Genomic DNA, 20,449 nt, shown 5'->3' with positions numbered 1-20,449 from the left:
ACACCAGATGAGTTGTAATGCATGTCACTCTGTTTTCCATCATTGGCGATATCCATGCACATGAGAAATTGAATTTCCAATGGGCCTGGTCCCATGCATTGTAAGGCAAGATGCATTAACATGAATCTTCTAGTATGAACAAGCCTCATTTGTATGCTAAAGAGCTTACATTCACATCTACAATACGCAATGAGGCGCATTATGGATGAATATGTACAAAGAGATTCTGGAATGCAACAATGTAAATGCAGACTAGAGCTACTGAATAATACATTTTTTGTACAGCATTCCGCATAAGGAGGGGATACGGTTCAGAAATTCTCAACTGCTTGTAGAGCAGGCACTTAGTTGATAAACTCATAAGGTAGTACCATTTCACTCAGGTGATTTCCCCCCCCATGCTAGAAGGGACCCACTCCTTTGCCCTCTCCATGCAAGATATGCCCCCCTTTCTTATACCAAGAGCACATTAGTTGAACATGCATATTCCCCACTTGCACACATACTTGGAGTGCACCACTGTCATGAGCTCCCCCTCCCAATGCAGGTAGCTCACCACCCAAATGGTTCCCACTTCCCATGAAGCAAATCAGCCAGCTAAGATAGGCCCCTCAATACCATGATTTGACAGCCTACTGAACCACCACTGTCAATTGTAAATACAGAAGCCAGCAGGGGGAATCTTGCACTACTGTGCCGCACTCTGCAATAGATGTCATCTCTTTAGAGCCGCAGAGGAAGTGAGTAGTGGAAGACTTCCTCTGCTGGTTTCTGTGCTTACAAATAATATTTGTGATCCCCCGCTGATGGAGGTCTCAATGCAGTCGGGTGGCCTAGGTTGACTGGCAGAACAGGAGATCTGCCCAACACTTCACATCCCTGGTGGTCCAATCCCCCCATATGAAAGACACTGTGGGGTTGATTTACCAAAAACCATATTTTACACTCTCCAATTTTAGTATATCAATCTTTTTGCCTGGGGCAGCTTCCCCTCCTGTCCCCCACCCCATCACATCCCTGCATTTCTGCCCTGCCAAAGACCAAACTTCTCTGGCTGGAGCTATGCTTTAAAGTCTTGAGAGAGGGTCAAGGCCCAAACTGCTGTGGGGAAATCTCAAATCCCGGCATCTGTGATGTAAGAAGCTAAGGAGTGGTTCAGCTCAGAGGGACTCATTGAAAAATTGCAATGTCAATTTTGTGACCAAGTTAATATCATATAGGAGAAAGAGAAACCATCGCATTTGTGTATACTGTAGTGTTAATTACGTGGCTTTTTGCTGTATACTTGTAAAGTGCATGTCCTGTTCATTCAGCATTTAAACTTTTCAAGCCTGTGTAGGCATAAAAGGGTAGGACGGGGAATACATGCTATTGCTTACTGGCCTCCTTTTACATTACTGGCCTTTCATTTTGCAGAGGGGACCATACCACTCTCTTTTGACCCTTCCTTGAGTTTAGAAAAAGTACAGAAAAAGTACTCAAATGTGGACAATGGTCGCTACCACCCAGACAGCTGCAGAGCCCAGCAACGCGTGGCTATTCTCATCCCACATCGGAACCGGGAGAAACACCTTCTCTACCTACTGGACAACCTCCATCCCTTCCTGCAGCGGCAGCAGCTGAACTACGGCATCTACGTCATTCATCAGGTGAGACCACACTGACTGAAATTTTATCTTATGTTTTGCCTTTCCTGGTTCCATCTTTCCCTTCTTCAATAAAATCGTTTTCATTTTAACCATTTTCATTACATAACTTATTTTAGACCTAGTGACATCACCGCTTGGCCCTTGTGTTTCTCTATGCCATCCAGGCAAATTATGGATGGTAGGAGGGGCCGGCAGGGTGCTATACATAGCTCTCTGAAAAGATCACAGCACCCTGCCTCAGGAATCTTCTCAAGAGTCCTCAGCCCTGATGCAAGCAGTGGGCTAAAACATGTGAGGAACTATGCAAATATCAAAATGCCTTGATGGGTGGAAGACAGTCTGGAGGTGTGGGCAATCCTAGTCAGATTGCATTTATATGTAGACCACCCTAGGGAATGCCCACATGTTATGTTGACCACCCATGATTGAAAGAACTGAAATCCAGGTAATGAAAGGGAAGGGCCAGGTGCAGCACTCTCTTTGAGTGACCAATTGGCAGCCTCAAGAGCTTTTTATGTGGGGGCAGGGAAAGGTCCTTAGCCCTGTGTAAGCTCTGACCAAATACTAGGGTAGATAGATGGAGCTCATGTAAGGTGAGGCACTGACTTGTCAAGTTTTACAGCCAACTGAAGTTGACCTAATAAAAAAATAGGAAAAACCTGTTTCTATAGGTCCAACAAATTAATTAAGAAAATCCTCCCACTAATACCAATGATGGGACACTATTCCTCCCACTAATGCCAATGATGGAGCACTATTTCTCCCACTGACACCAATGATGGGGCACTATTCCTCCCACTAATACCAATGATGGGACACTATTCCTCCCACTAATACCAATGATGGGACACTATTCCTCCCACGAATACCAATGATGGGACACTATTCCTCCCACTGACACCAATGATGGGGCACTATTCCTCCCACTGACACCAATGATGGGGCACTATTCCTTCCACTAATACCAATGATGGGGCACTATTCCTCCCACTAATACCAATGATGGGACACTATTCCTCCCACTGATACCAATGATGGGATACTATTCCTCCCACTAATACCAATGATGGGACACTATTCCTCCCACTGATACCAATGATGGGATACTATTCCTCCCACTAATACCAATGATGGAACACTATTCCTCTCACTGACACCAATGATGGGGCACTATTCCTTCCACTAATACCAATGATGGGACACTATTCCTCCCACTAATACCAATGATGGAGCACTATTCCTCCCACTAATACCAATGATGGAGCACTATTCCTCCCACTAATACCAATGATGGGGCACTACTCCTCCCACTGACACCAATGATGGGACACTATTCCTCCCACTAATACCAACGATGGAGCACTATTCCTCCCACTGACACCAATGATGGGACACTATTCCTCCCACTAATACCAGTGATGGAGCACTATTCCTCCCACTAATACCAGTGATGGAGCACTATTCCTCCCACTGACACCAATGATGGGACACTATTCCTCCCACTAATACCAGTGATGGAACACTATTCCTCCCACTAATACCAGTGATGGAGCACTATTCTTCCCACTGACACCAATGATGGGATACTAATCCTCCCACTAATACCAATGATGGGACACTATTCCTCCCACTAATGCCAACAATGGGACACTATTCCTTCCCTACAAAACATGTAATTTTGTAATGTCATTTTTTTTTTTTTACTTCAACTGACCACCAGTTCTGAGGGAGTGCTTATTTTCACTAACGCTGTTTTTTTTTTTTTTTTTGTTTTTGTTTTTTTTAAGTCTAAAGGACAGAATGCTGGCCCTTTGTTTATGATGTTTGGAGCCCCCCGGTCAAATACAATGATGAAGTACACATATATGGACTCCTCAAAGACAAGATCCATAAAGACTTCAATGTATCTCATATTACACATCATTCATGATGGAAAAACATATGTATCCCATTGGCACAAAGGCTAGACAAGCATAGTAGACTTATTGTGCTCATACCTGGCTGCGTGTGCTTCATACACATGTCCACAAACATTGTTAGCCATGGATAAAATTTCCATTGTAATCAAACAAGCCCTCCAACGTTGGCAATACAACTCTACGCAAACATGTAGAATGCTGGTATGCAAATTCCAACCTTGTTCAGTCAAATGTGTGTAGTAATAGCGTACAAAGACCTTCTGTTACCAGTGGCTGACCTGTTTCTCATTTTGAAAAAGGCATTCTCAACTTTTTTGTTAGAAAGGAACTCTTGAAATCATTTTCAGGTCCCGAGAAACCCCTGCTAAAACCAATTCATATTGGTTCAGTGGGAAAAATGCTCCTTCCATTGATGGCTAGGAAGATGGTTAGTGGGAAGAATGTTCCTTTCATTGGTGATCAGTGGGAAGAATGCTCCTTACATTAGTGGTCAGTTAGAAGAATGACCTTACATTGGTGGTCAGTGAGAAGAATGACCTTACACTGGTGATCAGTGGGAATAATGACCTTACACTGGTGATCAGTGGAAAGAATGCTCCTTACATTGGTGGTCAGTGGGAAGAATGCTCCTTACATTGGGTATCAGTGGGAAGAATGTCCCTTACATTGGTGATCAGTGGGAAGAATGTCCCTTACATTGGTGGTCAGATGGAAGAATGCTCCTTACATTGGGTATCAGTGGGAAGAATGCTTCTTACATTGGTGGCCAGTGGGAAGAATGTTCCTTACATCAGTGATCAGTGGGAAGAATGTCCCTTACATTGGTGGTCAGTGGGAAGAATGTTCCTTACATTGGGTATCAGTGGGAAGAATGTCCCTTACATTGGTGGTCAGTGGGAAGAATGCTCCTTATATTGGTAATCAGTGGGAAGAATGCTCCTTACATTGGTGGTCAGTGGGAAGAATGCTTCTTACATTGGTGGCCAGTGGGAAGAATGTTCCTTACATTGGTGATCAGTGGGAAGAATGCTCCTTACATTGGTTATCAGTGGGAAGAATGCTCCTTACATTGGTTATCAGTGGGAAGAATGCTCCTTACATTGGTGGCCAGTGGGAAGAATGCTCCTTACATTGGTGATCAGTGGGAAGAATTCTCCTTACATTGGTTATCAGTGGGAAGAATGCTCCCTACATTGGTTATCAGTGGGAAGAATGCTCCTTACATTGGTGGTCAGTGGGAAGAATGCTCCTTACATTGGTGATCAGTGGGAAGAATGTTCCTTACATTGGTGATCAGTGGGAAAAATGCTCCTTACGTTGGTGGTCAGTGAGAAGAATACTCACATTTGGGGTGTGGCCATTTACAGCATCCGTCCACATTCGGAATTGCACTATGAGCCACCATTAGTCTGCTGATCCATCCTGTTTGTGTATAGGAGCTGCTGTCAGTGGAATCTGTGAGCTTTTAATATAAATGACACTGATCTTCACTATGCACTTAATGATGGAGATATGTCTTTCTTGTTTGGTACCACTCTGATATTGATTGTGAAGTGACGACCATCTATCCCCTGGTGATCATCCAGTCTTTGCTGACATCTCATGCAGTTTTAAGCCATTATAACATTTGATCCATTTGCTCTGGTAAGAGGCGTTGGGATTATCACAAACCGGTGGTGGATTTGTTTGCACTTGAGTTAGAGGATCATATGTACAGGCGGTCCCCTGGTTACAAACACGATAGGGACTGTAGGTTTGTTCTTAAGTTGAATTTGTTTGTAAGTCCGAACAGGTAAATTTTTTGTTAGTGTAGCCCCAGCCAAAAGAATAATTTTTACGTTTTTTGGATAGCATAGGGAAGGGTTAACACCCCTGTACCATTTGTTTTGCTGTCTGTACCCCTGTTCAGAAGATTTCACCTCACTTTCTGTCTCTATGACATCTGGATTTTGAAAATTTGGGGGTTGTTGTGGAAACAAGGATTAGTGGTCCTTACATTGGTGGCCAGTGGGAAGAATGGTCCTTACATTGGTGGCCAGTGGGAAGAATGTTCCTTACATTGGTGGTCAGTGGGAAGAATGGTCCTTACATTGGTGGCCAGTGGGAAGAATGTTCCTTACATTGGTGGTCAGTGGGAAGAATGTTCCTGTTCTTGGTGGCCAGTGAAAGAACGTTCCTTACATTGATAGGGGGAAGAACGCTCCTTACATTGGTGTTCAGTGGGAAGAACGCTGCTTACATTGGTGGTCATTGGAAAGCATGCACCTTACATTGGGCATCAGTGGGAAGAAGGGCCGCTACATTGGTGGTCAGTGGAAAGAATTTGTCTCTTACATTGGTGGTCAGTAAACCACCCTCACAGACAGCTAAAAAAAGATCATTGGTATCTGCAGCTGGTTCTCCTCAGTGTCCTTGGCCCTAGATCTATGAAAGTACCATCAAATGATAGATCAATCAGCCAGAGTTTAGGCAGCCCGTAACAACCAGCAAAGGAACCCTAAGGCCCCATGGCACCCTGGTTGAGAATTATTGCTTTAAAATTATATCTTTAATTGCTTGTCTTAGTGATCAAGAAAAAGTATCCCTGTCATTGTCTCTGCAGGCTGGTGATGGAAAATTCAACAGAGCCAAGTTACTCAACGTGGGGTACTTAGAAGCATTGAAAGAAGAGAAATGGGACTGTTTCATCTTACATGATGTGGACTTGGTACCTGAGAACGATTTCAACACCTACCTGTGCGACACCGAGCCCAAACACCTGGTGGTTGGCCGCAACGTCACCGGATACAAGTAGGAAAGCACATAGTACAACCATTTTTTTGTTTGAGACTGTGAAAAGTTCTGTGAAATATTTAATTATTTTTTATAGGAGAGAAGAAAGAATTTTGCACATGTTTAGGTCAGTGGAGCTCCCCTCACCTCAGCTGCAAGAGGGCTACTCTACTGTTTGAATTATAAGTCATAATTTATTATAAATGAGCTTTGCATACATAGGAAAAATTCAGGTTGGCTTTGTTATCGTGACCAGATTGATGTCTAGATGCGCAGGCCAAACATAAAATGTATCTCTACTCCAAATTTTTTCTTTAACATTTTAAATAGAGTGGAGGAGGATTAGAACTCCATTGCAGCCATGATCCTGGTACAGTTTTTATTCTTATGGTGATCAGCTGTCAGGTAAATGTGATCCAGGTGGCCGATATCGATATTTTGGTCATTGCATATCGGTATCGGCCGACATTTTCGTACATTACTTTTTTTTTTTTTTTGACAGGTACTCTTGTGGAGGGATCTTGGGGGTCTAAAATACCCCAAACCCCTCCTCTGCAATTAAAAGCATTCATAACGCCAAGTTTGGCTGTTTTTAATGCTGTCAATTTTTTTAATTTGGCGCAGAGTACCCGGAAGTGATGTCATGACAGGTTCATTCGGCTCTGATCGGGTCTTCAGCAGCCGTGCAGGCTGGTTGCCCGGGTTTCCCGGTGGGACGGCAGATCCAGGCGAGCCGCGGATGTCCCCTCTCGCTCCTTGTAATGACAGCCGAGTGGCTTCTCAGCCGCATCGGTTGTCATTACAAGACATCCGACCGTCGGCTATGGACACCGGTACCGGGGTGATGCCTCTAGCTGCAGTCATCACTCCGGTACAAGCAATTTCCCGATATATCCGCAATATCGGTAACCGATTCCGATATATCGGGGAAAGTGCATATCGGCCCCCGATATAGTCGGTCAATCCGTAATAAAGAAATATATATGTGTGCCCCCCCCACGCTTGCTCTGTGCATACATGCAAATGCCCACTCATATGTACGGCACACATATGTAAACGTTAGCATGATGCCAGTAATTTTATGGTCCTAATTTATGACTAAAGCCAAACCTGTAAAGGCTTTAAAGCATCACCCAGGGACAATTTTAGGTACACTAATAATTTTAAAGTGGTTGGAAACCCACGTTTAAAAAAAAAAAATAAGAGTAACAAACATGCCTATACTTACCTGCTCTGTGTATTCGTTTTGCACACAGCAGCCCTGATTCTCTTCTTCTATGGTGCCCTGCCGTCCCTCCAGGTCACTCCTCTTCATTGGGTGCCCCCATGGTAAGCCGCTTTCCCTGGGGGAACTTGTGCGGGCCCACTTCCAAGTCCTGCTGCTGAGTCCATTGACACAGACAGTAGGACTCTTGTCACTGGATTTGATTGACCGCAGAGGGAGGGAGTATTTTTTTTTTTTACAGTTTTGGGGGGCTTTGGTGAAATATTAGGGGTTTACACAGGTACCTGATGTCTCTCCTTTGAGACATAGAAAGGAACTGAAGACAGAACTTCCTCAGTCCCTTCCTCTGCTCTGGGCACTGAATGAATGGGAAGTGCTTTGTGCGGCTTTCTGTTCATTCACAAACTCTGTTTACTATGCTTCAGTTATGAATGAACACAATGAGTGATCGGTACCAGGGGGCAGCAGAGAGGGATCTGCGCAGCACTTTGTGTTGCACACCCTGTGTACGCCTATGGCTATCCTAACTCTCCAAGTTCTGTGGGTAAGTAGTCTTTCTCACACTTCCCCTGGCTGGAGCACACAGTACTGTCCTGACCGGGCCCCTGAGTTTTACCCAAGCCTTGCTTATAACGAGCTGCACACTCAAAACACCCGCAGGTCTCCAATAAGATCTGGACATAGGAATGAAGGCTTCGTGCCACCCAAGACACTTTGAAGCCTTCAAGCTCCAGGCCCCCGACCCGGGATTACCAAACCAAAAGAAAATAGAAACCCAGTCTTCTCTGCACAGTTTGGAGCTTCTCAAAGTGTAACTTTGAGAGTTCTGTGTAATTTATACTTCCATTCATCCAGTGGCAGGGCCTTTACTATCACAGAATGAACCAGAAGAACTTGATATACTATGTTCGTTGCTGGGGATGCTCAAATTTTTAGTTGTATTACGCCACATACCACTGTCGGCTTTGATCCCTTGGCTCACTTGTACAGTAATAATAGGGGGTCATTTTCTCTTCAACTCCTCCGCTTCTCAAAGAATACAAGCCTTTCTCTAAACAGAGAGAGGGAGGAGAGGGGCGGATGAATGTCCGGGTCTCACTTGTATTCCTCACCAGCATTTAAAGTGTTCGTAAACTCCTATTTTAATAATAGGTCTTAAAGTAAGTCTTACCTGTAAGTATGAATAGCTCCTAAAAGCATGCCGTTTATCAGATATTCAAATTGGCTTCATTTGATGACATCACTGTGCAATGCTCTCTGCCTTCAGTGATTCCTGTGCACAGTGACATCATTGCGACCTGGCCATTCAGATGGTCGGAGGGCGTGAACCTGGAAGGAAGACCCGGGTGTAGATCGAAGCACCAAGAGTGGGGACAACAGGGCACTGGAGGGCTCAGTTTCAAAGATAAGCCTGTCATAATGTGCTAGTATGCAGTACATACTAGCACATCATAGTGTAAACATGCAGGAGGCCCAATGTAGAGTTTACTACCACTTTACCAGATAAAAATTAAAAACATATTAAAAGATAAACCAGCGACACCAGCTTTTGCTGCAATATTCACTGAAGCCACTTGCCAAAAGCCTAAGGCCCCATTCACACTAGTGCGACTTGTCCCGTGATTTTGGACCGCAAAATCGTATGATAAGTCGTTTTCCATTATTTTCAATGAGCCCCATTCATATCAGTGCGTTTTGAAGTCGCACCGATTTCAAAGTAGTTCCTGCACTACTTTGCTACGATTTTAATGCGTTTTGAGGCATATAGCCTTGCCATTGCTTTCAAAATCGCGTCAAAAACGCGGCAAAGTCGCGGTGAAATTGCGGTAGAATTGCGTCACATATGTGTGAAAGGGGCCTAACTGGGGAAAATACGTGAAGATTCTATAGTGTACCGGGGTTATGGTTGCAGCTAGATGCCATAAACCCAGAATTACATTTTTTTCCCCAGCCACTGTTCCTTCTGTTGAAAGTGTTCCAAGCGTCTGGTTTGCAGCTGGATCACTTTTAGAAGTGGCGGGAGGGGTCCCCCCTACTGCCACTTTACGGTGGTTCTTGAGCTTACCTGGCTCATCGGTAAGCCCCGGAACCCATACGGTGGTGGCGGCGGCTGGCCAAAAAGATTAGCAGAGAAAAGATGGCTTCCACTCAACTCTATGACCTAGGAGCCCGGGAACGATGTCATGACATCACCTCCGGTTCACGGCTGATGTAAACAAGGCCATTTTTTCTCCAAACATTCTAATCTAATTCTAAGGGCCAGTTTACTGTCCTTCAGGCTTTAGGGGGGGCCGTACTGTAGACAGTGGCAGTAGTAAGTGCCCCATCGTTTGTCCTAATGGGAGGAATAATGCCCCCTAGTTGATATCAATGAAAAGAATAGTGTCCTATTGATGGTGTCAGTAGGGAGAATGGTGCCCCATGATTGTTAGTTGGTGGAATAGTGCCCCAAGGGCCAGATAAGTGCAAGCAAAGGGCCACAACCGGCTGCAGTTTGAAGACTACTCCATTAGAGGAATGTTTTTTTTTTTTTTTTTGTTCCAATGTAGAGGAGAGATGTGAGGTCTTATTAACCCCAGATCTCTCCATATAAAGAGGGATGCTTACATTTCTTGTGATCGCAATAAAAATGATCAAAAATAATTTTTAAGGAGCAGTATAAATATGAAAAAAGTTAATAAAAAAAAAAGTTTAAAGCGCCTTTTGTTCCCCCATGCTCGTGCGCAGTGGTGAACGCATACGTAGGTCATGCCCACATATGTAAAAGGTGTTCGCACCGCACATGTGAGGTATCGCTATCATAGCAAGAGCAATAATTCTAGCACTAGACCTCCTCTGTAACTCTAAACTGGTAACCTGTAAAAAATGTTAAAGCTTCGCCTATAGAGATTTTTAAGTATTGTAGTTTGGCGCCACTCCACGAGTGTGCGCACTTTTAAAGCATGATATGCTAGGTATCTATTTACTTGGCATAACATCATTTCATAAAACATTGCGTTTATATTATGTGTTTTTTTTTTTTTTTAATTAATTAAAGTTCCCAAAGTATTGCGTTTGAAAAACCGCTGCGCAAATACCGTGTGAAATAAAAAATGGCAAGGACTGCCATTTTTTTCTCTTGGGCCTCCGCTAAAATTTAAAATTAACTTTGAACTAAAGTTAATTGAAGCATAAAAATACAGTTTTTTTACTTGTAAACAAAAAGTATCAGAATAGGCCTGGTCCTTAAAGTGGAGTTCCACCCATTTTAGTAACTTTAGATGTATGTAATCCCCTTTAAAACTACTTTTACCAATGGAAACTTTTTTTTTTTTTTTTTGCTAGTAAATACCTTATTTTCTTCTTTATTCATCCTCTCCTCACTTTCGGGTCCGCAGGGGGTGCTGGGATGGCATGAAATCTCGCATTATTACACAGGAGCTGAGCTGTTTGTATTGAGGCCGTGCTCTACCCCGCCTCCGCCCTGCCTCTACTCAGTGAGCTGTACTGAATGTATTGTATTGAGGCCGTGCTCCGCCCCGCCTCCTCTCAGTGAGCTCAGTGAGGATATAATGCTTTCAGTCCTCGCTCACTGAGAGGAGGCGGGGCGGAGGCTGGGCAGAGCACGGCCTCAATACAAACAGTACAGCTTAGCTCCTGTGTAATAATGCGAGATTTCATGCCATGAGATACATCCCAGCACCCCCTGCCAAGGCAATTCACCATGGTACTTTTCTCTCTGCTAGATGCCCTCAGTCTGATTGCCACCGTCATTTAACCCACTTCTTTTGAACCCAGGTTATTCTGGACCCGCCACCAGCTTGTGACTGGACAGTGAAAGTAAATGCAGCACATTGATGAGCTCTTGTCTTTATCTCTATCTGCTCTCTACTCCTACCAGCACGATTCTTTTCTTTAAGTGAACTGTTTAGCGCCTTGTGCTGCTTCTACTTCTCATACTGCAACCCTGCTGTACAGAGACTGCAAGGGGCTGACAGTGGGACAGGTTCATGTATTTACACTGCTTGCATTTAAAATGCACATTTAATGATGTGTTAATGATTGCAGAGCTGTACACCTTCATGTTTAGCTTTAATTGTATTTCTCGGCTGGCAGCTCACCCGAGGAATAAAAAAAAAAAAATCCTTTGATCTGTTTACGTGAGAGTGGTAAATGGTTCCAATAAATCTTTTTTTACTCTGTAAGAACAACTTTGTTGACCTATTCCTTTTATAAGTCAGTAAATCAATTTCTCAATTGAAATAGAAAGTTCTCAGGCCCGGATCAAGTTTTGGAACAAGGGGGGGGGGGGGGTCAACGTATTTAGAAGCAGAGGTCAGTAATTGCAGCTTCCATGGCAGAATAACCTACTATGAGAAAGCTCAGGGTGGGGGCGTCCCCACTGTAGGCGGGGCAGTGACACAGAATGTATAGGCAATGAAATACAGCGCCGACCCTCTAGTACTATGTGTATGGTCATTTTGCCATCAATTTAAGTGTATGCTTAACCACTTAAGCCCCAGGCCTATTTCGGACACTTTTTGTTTACAAGTTAAAATCAGTATTTTTTCCTAGAAAACTACTTAGAACCCCCAAACATTATATATATTTTTTTTAGCAAAGACTCTGGAGAATAAAATGTCGGTCATTGCAATATTTTTTGTCACGCGGTATTTGCGCAGCGGTCTTTAAAACGCCATTTTTTGGGAAAAATTACGAAAAATCACATTTCACTGCATTTAAAAAATACTAAACAGTAAAGTTTGCCCATTTTTTGTATATTGTGAAAGATGATGTCATGCCGAGTAAATAGATACCCAACATGTTATGGTTTAAAATTGCGCACACCCATGGAATGGCGACAAACTACGGTCAATAGAAATCTCAATAGGCGATGCTTTAAATTTTTTTTAACGGTTACCAGTTTAGAGTTAGAGTGTAGCTCTCTTTTTAAATTATTGCCCACGCTCTGGCGATCGCGGCGATACCTCACATGTGTGATTTGAACAGCGATTTCATTCGCGGCTCGACTTCCGTATACGTTATTTTTCGTGCGCAAGCTAACGTGACGGGGCGGCCCAAAAATTTTTTTTTTCCTATTTATTTTATTTTTTTTAACTTTATTACAGGTTTAAAAAAAAAAATAAAAATCTGATCACTTTTATTGCTGTCACAAGCAATGTAAACATCCCTTGTGACACCAATATGCAGTGACAGGTACTCTTTATGGAGGGATCAAGGCTCTAAAAGACCCCAAACCCCTCCACTACACTTCCATGTATGCAAAACGCCGAAAACTGCATTTTTGCATACAGCCATTTTTTAAATTTGCCGCCTTTTGCAGCAGAGTAACCCGGAAGTGACATCATGGGCGCCGCCTCCGGGTTACGTCATCGGAGACCCGATCAAAGCCACTTCCGGCTTTGATCGGGACTCCATCCAGCCGGCTGACATGCCGGCTGGATGCTCGGGTCTCCTGGTGGGACGGGAGGCCCGGGCGAAGTCACGGAAGGCGGCGGAAGTGGGGGGGGGGGGGGGGCGGTCGTTACGGACGGAAATCTGACCGTTGGCTGTAAACCACGGTACCGGGATGGTGCCTCTAGCTAGAGGCATCATCCCAGTATTACACCGCAAAGTCTGCCGACGTATATATAGGTCAGTTTGCGGTAAGTGGTTAAATAAAGTGTTGTATATGATGAGGCACTATTACCCTTTAGTACACAGAAATATTTTTGAACCATACAATGAATAAATATATATAAAGTGACTATAGTATTGAAAAAGTGCAAAAAAATGTAAAAAAAAAGGCGCTTCCAACATGCAAATGGATATGTGCGAATTTGCAATGGTGCATAAAGTACGATAACTGTGCAAAATAAGGTATTCAGGTATCTTAATTAAACATTCACATATGTTATTCCATTATTTAATAGAACACTGTGCCATAATTACGTAATGTGCAATGCATTCCAAAGTGCTCAAAGTAAATGTGTAAACGTGTTAAATTTATATAAAGAGTTGATTAAGTGCAAAATATAGAATAGTTCATATTTCTTTAAACAAAACGGGGTGGTGGTCTCCTCATTCCCTCATAAAGTGATCCCTGCTTCAATAAAGGTGCTGATATGTGGGTATGTTGTGCTCCTCCACCTCGGTAAGTATTGGCCACTTACCAGAGTTATTCAGGCCACCAGGACCTACAGAGCTGAAAATGTGCCTCCTAGGCTACCAAGTGATGAGGTATGGATCCGTTGGGTATAATGAGCCCCGTCATATAAAGTTCACCCCGATGGAATGAAATGCTCAGGAAATTCAAACACATAAAGGCATCATTTTGCAGATGTATTTAGTGGGTAAAAGTGCATGGTACAATCATAAAAAACTCACATTTGGTAGTCCTTCCAGTAGAGCTAACTATGAAGGGTTTCTGTAAAACAGTCAGGAAGCGCCGCTCGTAGCGTGCATTCCACCTTGCGTTCCACCTAACCAGGGACAGTTTGTTGAATTTGCAGACCTTGAAAAGTGCAACTTTGTAGCACAGCAGGGATATATGTGTGGAAGGGGTAAGAGTACAAGAGTATAGATGGCCGTAGACCTTGACCAACACTCAGACCTGCATGCACAACCACATTGTCTCAAATGATGTCCAAGCTTCTTTTGCCATTTGTCCCTCCCCAAACCAGTGGAGGACTCCACACCTCTGGCCTGGGGGGGGGGGGGGGGGGGAACCCCGAACCCCGTGAACTAGCATTTACATGGTGGGGACAATTTTTTGTGGCTTAAAGAAAATGTACAATGCAAAGTGATTTAAGGTCATGGGGAAAAGTGGATGGTGGTAAGATAAATAACATGGCTTAGTGTGAAACGCCTTTTCACCGCTCTCAGCATTTGGTCACATGGCATTTTAGAGCTGCAGAGGGACTTGTTGCTGGAAGACTTCCCTCTAGTTGATGCTACGATCTTGGAGCAGCTTGCTCTATAATGCCCATAATGTAATTGATTGCAGGTCCCGTTTCGACTAAGATCTGAACTGTGAAGTATCCCCACCAGCCCAATAGCTTTTACCCCCATTCTAACACCTATAATAACTACCCTGTAGAAGGAAAATGCATACTGTATACTAACAATACCTATTCCCAGGATACTCACCATGGCCAGGTCTAGGGGGGGTCCTGGGGTGGGCTGCGCCCCCCATCCCCTGATGGTGTGCCAGGCCATCTCTCATTCCTGCACGGTACACAGTCTGAGCACAGGCATAAAGATCCCCTCCTCGCCACATAGCACACACTGCAGCTGAAATCTAATTCCTTTACACACAGCTATGATCTGCATATTGCATTGCTGGCTACTGCAGCTGAGCTGCCATTCCAACCAGGGAATTTCACAGGTCAGAACTGCAACACAGTAGCTAGTTACACACTGTGCAGACCATAGCTGTGTGTAAGGAAATTGGATTTCAGCTACAGTGTATGCTGTGTGGGGAGGAGGAGATCTTGCTGCCTGTGCTCAGGCTGCGTACCATGCAGGGATGGGAGAAAGAGCTGTGCCCTGCCAGCGGTGACCCCTGTCCTCTCTCCTGCCAGCAGTGACCCCTGTCCTCTCTCCTGCCAGCGGTGACCCCTGGCCTCTCTCCTGCCAGCGGTGACCCCTGGCCTCCCTCCTGCCAGCGGTGACCCTGGCCTCCCTCCTGCCAGCGGTGACCCCTGGCCTCGCTCCTTCCCTGCTTGTGGGTAGGTGCAGTGTGAACCTATCCATAAATATCCATAAATATTGGGACATTGACACAATTCTAATCTTTTTGGCTCTATACACCACCACAATGGATTTGAAATTAAATAAACAAGATGTGCTTTAACTGCAGACTTCCAGCTTTAATTTAAGGGTATTTACATCCAAATCAGGTGAACGGTGTAGGAATTTCAACAGTTTGTATATGTGCCTCCCACTTTTTAAGGGACCCAAAGTAATGGGACAGATTAACAATCATAAATCAATTTTCACTTTTTAATACTTGGTTGCAAATTCTTTGCAGTCAATTACAGCCTGAAGTCTGGAACGCATAGACATCACCAGAGGCTGGGTTTCATCCCTGGTGATGCTCTGCCAGGCCTCTACTGCAACTGTCTTCAGTTCCTGCTTGTTCTTGGGGCATTTTCCCTTCAGTTTTGTCTTCAGCAAGTGAAATGCATGCTCAATCAGATTCAGGTCAGGTGATTGACTTGGCCATTGCATAACATTCAACTTCTTTCCCTTAAAAAGCTCTTTGGTTGCTTTCGCAGTATGCTTCGGGTCATTGTCCATTTGCACTGTGAAGCGCCGTCCAATCAGTTCTGAAGCATTTGGCTGAATATGAGCAGATAATATTGCCCGAAGCACTTCAAAATTCATCCTGCTTCTTTTGTCAGCAGTCACATCATCAATAAATACAAGAGAACCAGTTCCATTGGCAGCCATACATGCCCAAGCCATGACACTACCACCATCATTCTTCACTGATGAGGTGGTATGCTTTGGATCATGAGCAGTTCCTTTCCTTCTCCATACTCTTCTCTTCCCATCAAACTCTAATCTGGCCTTCCTGTTTTCGAGGCTCACCAATGGTTTACATCTTGTGGTGAATCCTCTGTATTCACTCTGGTGAAGTCTTCTCTTGATTGTTGACTTTGACACACATACACCTACCTCCTGGAGAGTGTTCTTGATCTGGCCAACTGTTGTGAAGGGTGTTTGCTTCACCAGGGAAAGAATTTTTCGTTCATTTACCACAGTTGTTTTCTGTGGTCTTCCGGGTCTTTTGGTGTTGCTGAGCTCACTGGTGCGTTCTTTCTTTTTAAGAATGTTCCAAACAGTTGATTTGGCCACACCTAATGTGTTTGCTATCTTTCTGATGGGTTTGTTTTGTTTTTCAGCCTAATGATGGCTTGCTTCACTGATAGTGACAGCTCTTTGGATCTCATATTGAGAGTTGACAGCAACAGATTCCAAATGCAAATAGCGCACTTGAAATGAACTTTGGACCTTTTATCTGCTCCTTGTAAATGGGATAATGAGGGAATAACAAACACCTGGCCATGTGTCACGGGGTATTGTGGCAGAGCCTGACGTAAGAGGCGTGGCTTACCGGGTAACTGGTGTGGCACAGGTTCACCAGAGGCGCGGAGTCTAAGTGTTAGCCGGTTTTCACCAGGGCTCCAGATGGTGGGGATGGATTTGGCTGCTTGCTAACACCAGGTCGCGGCCCCCCGGATTCCCTGGGAGAGCCTGGAACAGGTCCAGGACCAATAGCCGGTAGCAGGTAAACAGATCAGGATGAGACAGGAGGATAGTCAGGACAAGCCAAGGTCAGGGCGGGCAGCAGGTAATCAGAATCCAAAGACAAGCCAGGTCAGGTAAACAGGAACAGCGGATATAACAGGCACAGGATACAGGAGAGCTGAAGACAACACAGCAATCACTAGAGTGACAGCTGTGTTTAAATAGGCCGTTTTGGCACCAATTTGGTAGCCTCGAACTCTACCAAGGTAGCCTCAAACTCTTCCAAGGTAGCTTTAAACTCTACCAAGGCAGCCCCGAACTCTACCAAGGCAGCCCCGAACTCTACCAAGGCAGCCCCGAACTCTACCAAGGCAGCCTCGAACTCTACCAAGGTAGCCTCAGCGCATGCACATAGGCGTTCGCCGGTTAGCGACGCCAGTGCGCATGCGCAGGGTATTGAGTCCCTGACATTGCCCCCCCCTTAAGGGCAACCTCCGGGTGCCCAAAAGGTTCCTTTTGTGGGGATGGTTGCGGAAGAAATTCCCGATTAAGTCCTGGGCATGGAAATTCTGTACCGGTTCCCAGGAATTTTCTTCGGGGCCGTAGCCCCTCCACTTAACCAGGTATTGTAGTCCACCTCAAATTCTTCATCCCCATTGATGGTGACAGGAGCAGGTGGTTACGAACTTCTACCAGGAAAGGAATCGGGTACTGCAGGTTTCAAGAGTGAAACGTGGAAGACTGGATGGATCTTGAGGGAATCGGGAAGCGTCAGTTCGTAAGATACCTCATTTAATTTTCTCCTCACAGGGAATGGGCCAATAAACTTGGGTGCCAGTTTTTTGGAAGGGCATGCCAATCGGAGGTTGGTGGTGGCTAACCATACCAGGTTGCCAGGCTGGAGAACCAACTCACCTCTCCTTCTTTTGTCAAATAACTCTTTATTGAAGGTCTGAGCCTTGGTCATGGCATCCTGTAAGACTTTTTTGTTGTCCTTAAGGAACTCCAAGATATTCCGGACTGCTGGCACTGTAGGTTCAGGAATAAAGCAGGGCAAGAAAGATGGGTGAAACCTGCATCGAATGGGGACTGACCTGTAGCCGAGTGTTTGGCGTTATTGTATGCAAACTCTGCTGATGGTAGTATCGAGACCCAGTCATCTTGAACAAAGGTGGTGAAGCATCGGATATATTGCTCGAGGGTCTGGTTGGTCCTCTCAGTCTGCCCGTTAGTCTGGGGATGGTATGCGGAGGACATTGACAGCTTGATTTTCAGTGAATCACATAAAGCTCTCCAGAAGTGAGAAGTAAATTGGACATCTCTATCCGACACAATTTTCATTGGGACCCCGTGGAGTCTTACAATTTCTCTGATGAAGACCTGCGCCGTCTCAATCGTGGAGGGTGTACCTCTTAGTGGTATGAAGTGAGCTATTTTCGACAGACGGTCTACTACCACGAAGATTGCAGAATAACCGTCTGATGGAGGAAGTTCCACGATGAAATCCATGGCAATCATATTCCATGGTCTGTCAGGGACTGGTGGTGGTCTGAGCAGGCCCCATGCCTTATTTCGGGTTGCCTTGCTTCGTGTGCAAACAGTACAGGAGAAAACATATTGTTTACAACACTTCTCCAAGTCGGGCCACCAGAATGTGCGCTGCACAAGATCCAGCCATCGGGTGGTCATGACACAGTCCTAGGATGGACACACGAGCACTTTCTGGAACGAAAATTTGATATATATAATTTGAAGGGGTGATGAATATAAATGCATCAATGCATCGTGATTCAGACGTTCGCAACTCTGCATCAATGCTGAGATTTTGGAGAAACATAACGGCGGAGCCTGCCTTGTGAATAAACACCCTCCCCTTCCAGATGGTCACTGGAGCAGAAAGTCAGCTGACTGACCTTGAGAGCAGGTGAGTGCCAGTCACTGATCCCATCCCTCCACCAACATTCCTCTGCCTGATCCCATTCCACCATCACCACCATCTCTCTGCCTGATCCCATTCCACCGTCACCACCATCCCTCTGCCTGATCCCATTCCACCGTCACCACCATCCCTCTGCCTGATCCCATTCCACCGTCACCACCATCCCTCTGCCTGATCCCATCCATCCACCACCATTCCTCTGCCTGATCCCATTCCTTCACCACCCTCCCTCTGTCTGATCCCATCCATCCACCACCATCCCTCTGCCTGATCCCATCTATCCAACCCAAACTCTCTGCCTGAATCCATTCCTCCACCACCCTCCCTCTGCCTGATCCCATTCTTCCACCATCATGCCTCTTCCTGATCCCATTCCTCCACCATCATGCCTCTGCCTGATCCCATTCCTCCACCATCATGCCTCTGCCTGATCCCATCCCTCCACCACCATCCATCTGCCTGATCCCATTCCTCCACCACCCCCCCCAGCCTGATCCCATTTCTCCACCCCCTCTGCCTGATGCCATTCCTCCACCACCATCCCTCTGTCTGATCCCATCCATCCACCACCATCCCTCTCTCTGATGTCATCCCTCCACCACAATCCCTCTGCCTGATCCCATTCCTGCACCACCGTCCCTCTGCCTGATCCCATTCCTCCACCACCATCCCCCTGCCTGATCCCATTCCTTCAACACCATCCCTCTGCCTGATCCCATTCGTCCACCATCATCCATCTGCCTGATCCCATTTCTCCACCCCCCTTCCTCTGCCTGATCCAGTTCCACCACCACCACCATCCATCTGCCTGATTCCATTCCTTAACCACAATCCTTCTTCCTGATCCCATTCCTCCACCACAATCCCTCTTCCTGATCCCATTCCTCCACCACCATCCCTCTCTCACTTATATTTTGTGCATTTAGGACAGGAATGCATTTCAGGTCTTTGTTAAAACAATATACTGAGCAGCCCAGAACTAGCTTGTGAGAGAGTCAGTCTATTCCACATGTTCACAGCTCTTACAGCAAAGAAGCCTTTCTATTTTTTCCTCTACATGTAAAGAATGCCCCTCTGTTCTCTTTATTGAACTGAAAGGGAATAACTTGTATTCCTCCTTTTGGATAGTTAAGAGAAATACCCTCCCCAAATAGGATATTGCGCTAAGAGCAAAATATGGAGTTCTTCTGACTGCTTTAATTTTTGGATAAAAACCGTGGGCATTAATTGTGATGCATCGGGGAATCGAATCAAAACGTTGACAGGATATTCGTAATCTAATCGAATTGTGAGACCAGTGGAGATGCGCACCCCTAATAATTTGTTACTATATTTCTCTGAGATTTTCCTTTCTGAGCTTGGCTTGTACTGGTTTCATTTGGGAAGGTAATGACTTATTTGGATCCAGTGTTGACTGTACTCATAATGAGTTGACTGTACTCAAGCGGAGTAAACACTGGTTGTCTCTGGGATAGACAATTTCAACCTTGGAACAATAAGGTTAGTTAATTGTCTTGGGGTTTTTATGGCCTTTAAAGCGGAGTTCCGGCCTCAGAAACGTTTTTTAGCAAAAAATACTCCATCAATAGTAATCCATCGCCCCTTTAACACTTTAGGACCGGAGGATTTTCCTGCTCTACGTCCAGGCCACTTTTTGCGATTCGGCACTGTGCGACTTTAACTGACAATTGCGCGGTCATGCAACTCCGTA

The 20,449-nt window shown here is 45.1% G+C and overlaps 1 protein-coding gene across 2 annotated transcripts in view; it reads left to right on the top strand.

Moving 5' to 3' along the window:
• Positions 1-20,449, top strand: part of B4GALT4 (beta-1,4-galactosyltransferase 4) — a 146,853-nt gene that overhangs the window by 86,727 nt on the left and 39,677 nt on the right. For both annotated transcript variants that reach the window (XM_082244601.1, XM_082244602.1), the window contains exons 3-4: positions 1,417-1,649; positions 6,171-6,358. In XM_082244601.1, the coding sequence (XP_082100727.1) occupies positions 1,417-1,649; positions 6,171-6,358 (421 nt within the window). The remainder of the gene's footprint in view (positions 1-1,416; positions 1,650-6,170; positions 6,359-20,449) is intronic.

The sequence above is a fragment of the Pelophylax lessonae genome (assembly GCF_965119305.1).
Source record: "Pelophylax lessonae genome assembly, chromosome: 2".
In the NCBI taxonomy this organism is placed as follows: Eukaryota; Metazoa; Chordata; class Amphibia; order Anura; family Ranidae; genus Pelophylax; species Pelophylax lessonae.
This window is presented reverse-complemented; position numbering and strand designations above follow the sequence as displayed.